Genomic DNA, 5994 nt, shown 5'->3' on the forward strand with positions numbered 1-5994 from the left:
CCGAGGGTACTACTACGACACGGGTTACTCTAACTCGGCCGCTAACTTCAATCGGTAAATCGATGGAACCTGAAACGGCTAGCACGCTGCCATCCGCAACACAAACGGGTTGATGCGGGTGCAAAGTTAAGCCCAAAGACCGTAATTTTAACCACCCCGGATCGCCAATGACTGTGACCGCAGCTCCGGAGTCAAGCAAACCCAACAACGAAATACCAAAGATTTTCACACGTAAATACGGACGAGGATCACCTTTAGGAGAGACGAATTTAGCGTTCAACGCATGAATTTCCGACTTCCGACATTGCAGACCGACAAACGCAAGCCAGGATTGCCACGAATCCTTTGATGTTGTCACCGGTGTCGCGTCTGAAGAAACATCTACCCGGCGTCCTAGGGGTTTCTTTCGGGGTTTTCCGAAACACTTTTCTTTTTGCGACACTCGCAACGATTTTTCGTGACGTCTGGTTTCCCGCACCTGAAGCAAAATGTGCGCCTACGCGGTTCTGAACACTGTGCGAACACATGTCCCGTGTGCTGGCAATTCCAACACGATACGGCCGCAACGCTTTTCCGTACTGCCTTAGGTCTGACACTCGTGTCATCGGCCAGGTCTGGTTCAAGTAAACTTGCCTTTGGATTCACTGCACGAGAAGCGGTTGCCAACGACTTGGTAACTTCCAACTTCTTGCAGGTTGCCATCAACTGAGACACTGTCTCTATGTCTATCAGACCGATCCCATGGATAAAATACGGGAGTAGGTTACGCCGCAGGATGTTCAAACGCTCCGCTTCCGAAGGTTGGACGGGAAGACGGTTAAAGAGATTGATCATACAAGCAAAGTACGCGCCGACCGATTCCTCTGCTCCCTGAACACGATGCCGAATTTCACTCCACAACTCGTGCTCATAATCAAACGGTAAATATTCGAGCCGAATCAACCGGACAAACTCTTCCCATGAGTGGACCGTACTGCGAACCGACCGGTACCATATCATCGCAGGACCTTCAAGAAGATCGACCGCTGACACCAACAACTCGTGGGTGGACACTCCTCTCGCTACCCGATATTCCTCAACTCTCTCCAAAAATGAATTGACACTCATTTCGGAAACCTTGCCGGAAAACGTGATTCCCCACTTGCATACCGGAATTTACTGCTTGTGAAGCATGACCGCGCCGACGAGTGTTGAACTGGCTGCTAGAGATTCAGCTACGGGTGTCTGATCTTGAATTTTGGTGTCGAGAACCGACTCGAGAACCCCTAATTGATGTAAAATTGACTGTACCGAATCTGTTACTACCGGATTGCGCGTATGACTCGCATCGACCATAGAGATGTTTCATGCGTGTCTCCACGATTCGTTCGTCGTTACTGCCTTTCACGATTGCAGTCCGCCCCGACAAAAACTCTGACAACTGTATCACTTTTTCCACACACGTCTGTGTCTCAACCGCTAGGTCGGGTTCGAAACTATCATGGGTCACTAACACCCCGAAAGCTTCAGTCCTCAAAAGTTCTGACAGCTTCCTTCGCAAAGTGCTGACGGTTTCGTGCAAGTCAGAAAGTCCACGCACTCTCATTTCATAAAGCAACTCGTCACGGACAAGTCGGTGAGCATCCATGATAAAAAAAACTCGAAATCAAAATTCGGATCGAAAATCGAAATCAACCACCGGAACGTCAACACGTCCATAAGTCACCAACAAACTGTCTGATCGATCTCCAGCGACACTGGGCGCCAAATTAATCCCAAAAGAACCCAAAAGTGACGATTAGGGGTAACTACGTTGATGTTAACAGAGATAAAGATCGGGCCCTAAACGTTTGGGCGCCAATTAATTTTGTTACGCCACTTTCGACCGCGGACTAGCTCAAGCCGAGAAGGTCGGGGTTCGGGGGGTGGGATTAATTAAATTTATATGTGTCCCTGGAGAACATTCAGCCTTTATTAAAAAAAAACACAAAAGGAAAAAAAATTATTCTGACCAAAGTGAATTAAATGGAAGATAAGAAAAAAAAAGAAAATAGAAACTTAAATTAAATTTACATCAAGGCTGGTGGCCTGTGGATGCGTGAGAGTCCTTAACAAGAAAAGCAAAAAAAAAATGGGATAAATACGGCACACCAAGCGCACGCTCGCGAGCCAGTGGGGGGTGTCGTTCGCCACACCAAAAGATGTCGTTCGCCGCCACACGAAAGGATGTCGGAAGTTACCCCTTCAGACGGGGACCTACCTCACAGGGGTCGATGAATCCCGGCAGAGCTCCGCGATGGTCCAGTGCGCACTGTCCTCGAGGAGTCCCGGCGATGAAAATGACTCCGCTGCAGGCGTCAAACCTGAAACAAGAGGATAACCTCCGACCGAAAAAAAAAGGGCAACACAGTGAACGATACGGCAAGAAAAAGGCGGTCTGTTCGGGTTTTTTTTCTTCCTAGCGCTGATAACCTCGTGGCTGATCCGCTTACGCGTGTTCGGTCCTAGCGAGTCCAGAGAACCACGTCCAAATCCGTCCAACGAAGGAAACGACGACGACACTCAGCCCGGGAACACTCCAACACGGCTTTCACCACAAAGGTCAGGTTTCCAGGGAACGTGGGGTAGACTCGGAGGAGCAGCACACGGGTTGTCTCGGCAAAACTAGTACCGATCACCCAACAAGGAATGCCCGGTGGCGCCTTCCGGTACCGACCACTAAAGTCACTAGATATACAAAGTACCGCAATAGATATTGAACGTGTGTTAGAGAGAGAAAGTAGATTTTGCCCTACAATGGCGGACAGAAGCGTGTCGGTACCACGTGTTTACTAGTTTTGCATGTTGTTTTTTGGTGTGTGCTAAGATATTACCTGATATTTTAGTGTGAATTTATAAATATACAAAATATAAATATTATTGCAACATTTTTATTTAGATAATTAATCCACATATTATCCTTTTTAGTCCCAGAATATAGGTATGTATAGTTGACTCAAATTGCAAAAAACCACTTTCCCTTTGCAACAGCATTTTTATGACATAAGTCGTTTGAAATTACTTTAAAACTGTACTTATATGGAAAATATTCAATCTAAACTTTTTTGTGCCTTTATTTGGTTCAAAAGTATTGTACAAACATGTCATGTTAAATATTAGATTAAAATTCTTATATTGTATTGAATTGTATTGTAAGAATCATAGCCTTCAGCTATATTTAACCGGTCGGGCCAGGTAGCTACCCACCCCTACCAGAGACGACTGGCGGGTAGTTTTTAGTCTTGACCAGAAGCTTGTAAACTCTGAGAGAATAAACAGCAGCCCTAACTTGTGTGTTTAAATCCAAAACCATGCAGATTAAAAGGCATTCTGTAGATAAAACAAGAGATCCTACAGAATCAAACATTGGTCCTTCGAGCCGGATAGTGTTCGTGTTCGTGTGTAACGTGTTCGTCATCGAAAGCACCGTCCACAAAGAAATAAAGCGAGTGTGCGAATTGTGAAAATCCAAATTCGTGGTACCAAGTAGAGTGGCAGCAGTGGGCGCGTTCAGCAGACGAAACAGTTTCAAAACTGTTTCACAATTGTCTGATGAACGTACCGCTCTATGTTTCGCTCGAAACGTAGCGCTACGGAGCGGACGGAGCGTACTTGCAACACCGCTCCATCGCTGCGCTACCAATGGAGCGATGTTTGCGTTTGCGCAGTACTCTTCTGAAATACCGTAAACGGCGCCAACACTTCAATATTAGAGAGTTTTCGCGTTACGTACGAAAACTCTCTATTCATTCAGCTGTTTCGAGATAATTACCACACCACTTTAATAAATCCTGATCAGAGATAACGTCTCTGCCCTGTACATCGCACAAAAAGTGGGGTTATGTTATCACAGTATTTGACAGCTCAGAGCTCAGGGTAGCAAAACATAGCGTAACCGTTCAGCAGAATCCAGAATAAATTTGGAGCGGGTAGCATGGAGCGGAAAACAATTACCGCTCAACGCTCCAACCTGCTGAACGCGCCCAGTGGTACTTTCAACATTCACCGGAGCACCATTCCCCCATATATCGGACACCACAAAGGCGATCTTGAGCATCAGGATTCAAACATCGCACTCCTTCAAGTCGAGCTTCATCAGGACAGGTTAGTGGCTCACTCAATCCATACACAAAAAAAAATCCTTCCAAAAACACTCAAACGCCTTAGCGACGGCTATCTGTACTAAATCACGTAGAGCACTTTCATAAAAAATTAGATCAGGCTAAAAGTAATCGCTCAGTTATTGAAGGCAGACTACAGCGAGTAGAGCAATTTATTGAGGTTTTTGACTCGACAACCAGTAGTATAAATCTATTAAAAGCGCGATTAACAATGCTGGATGACATCAGACAGCAATACGATGAAGTCCAATACGCTCTAGAACAGCTAGACGAACAAACTACTCACGAAGAGCGCTCAATAGAACGTGGTCATTTCGAAGACAGGTATTGTGCTGCGTTAGCTAAAATAAATGACATTATTGATATGAAAAATGCACCCGCGCCTCCTATTAACACCGTACCAAGCGTAGTCGGCAATCAGCAAAATAACGCATCAAATAACGCGTTTTCTCAATTAAATCTACCTGCGTTGAATCTAAAAACTTACGACGGTAGTTACAAGGAATGGCTAAATTTCGAAAATTCGTTCAAATCGGTGATCGGGGAAAACAAAAATTTAAATAATTGTCAACGCTTGCAGTACCTAAAATCGGTTCTACGAAACGAGGCCCTACGCGCAATCGAGTCTCTACCCATAACTGATGAAAATTACACAATTGCATGGGAAGCATTTGAAAAACGTTTCAAAAACACGCGTTTAATAGTTGAAGACCATGTTTTAGCAATTTTGAACGCTGCTCCCATTCTTAAAACATCTAGCATAATGCTTCGCGAGCTTTTGGATACAGTAAACACCAACATGGCCGCGTTAGAATCATTAAACATACCAGTTGCAAGTTGGGATGCAGTTATTGTGCTTATCATTTTCCAAAAGTTAGACTACAGCACAAAATGCGAGTGGCAAATGACTTTGGATAATAGCATACCCACGTACAAAAATCTAATTCAATTTTTAGAAAAACGCTGCACGGTACTGGAAGCTTTAAATGCAACTTCATCCGACAAACAAAACAATTCCAAAACGAATCATCAGCAAACGGGTAAGCCGCGAACACTTACGCATGCAAGTGTAAACAAAAAATTACTTTGCACGTTTTGTAAAAATTCAGAACATCATATCGGTCAGTGTGGTAATTTTTTGGAACTCAACGCATCCGATAGAAACACACAGGCAAAAAGATTAAATTTATGCACGAATTGTCTACGCGATAATCATAAAGTCGCGAACTGTTTTTCGAATTCAAAATGCCGAACGTGTAAAGGCAAACATCACACATTGTTACACATAACGCAACTTGCACAACAAAATGACGAATCAATCACAACAAACAATCATACGTTGCCAGTAAAAAATGTAACCGAATCCGTCCTGTTATCAACTGCAGTGATTCTAATCAAAAATCGTAAAAATCAATATGTACCATGTCGGGCATTTTTAGACACTGGTTCTATGTCCAATTACATAACGGAAAAATTGGGACTAAACGCTTCTCCCGTAAACTTCACAATCAAGTGTCTCAATGGAACAACCAGCACTGCAAAACGCGAAATTTCAGTTAATTTGAAATCCAGAATAAGTGAATATTCAATGGACTTAAAATGCTTGGTTATTCCAAAAATCACCGAAAATTTACCGTTGAAAACAATCAGCCCATCTTTCTTGGAAATTCCAAAGAACATTTCGCTAGCCGACCCTAAATTCTTTGAAAGTAGCCAAATAGATTTATTGATCTCTCCGAGAGGCCTTATTGTATTCTCAATTTGGTTGTAGGTCGTAAAATTTTACTGCATATTATGAGTGATTAAGGGGCACAATGGTTGGGTTTGAAAAGGTTGGGAAGCGGCGCGTGCCGTT

At 43.8% G+C, this 5994-nt stretch overlaps 1 protein-coding gene across 1 annotated transcript; it reads right to left on the reverse strand.

Annotated features, from left to right (window-relative positions):
* Nucleotides 1-305: 305 nt before the first annotated feature.
* Nucleotides 306-2426, reverse strand: LOC138124940 (activity-regulated cytoskeleton associated protein 1-like). Its single transcript, XM_069040135.1, has 2 exons — nt 1291-2426; nt 306-1154 (listed from the first exon to the last, which is right to left on the reverse strand). Exons 1-2 carry the CDS (start codon nt 1625-1627, stop codon nt 394-396), a joined length of 1098 nt encoding a protein of 365 aa, XP_068896236.1. The 5' UTR covers nt 1628-2426; the 3' UTR covers nt 306-393.
* Nucleotides 2427-5994: the final 3568 nt, after the last annotated feature.

This window comes from Tenebrio molitor, chromosome 2 (assembly GCF_963966145.1).
Source record: "Tenebrio molitor chromosome 2, icTenMoli1.1, whole genome shotgun sequence".
NCBI lineage: Eukaryota > Metazoa > Arthropoda > Insecta > Coleoptera > Tenebrionidae > Tenebrio > Tenebrio molitor.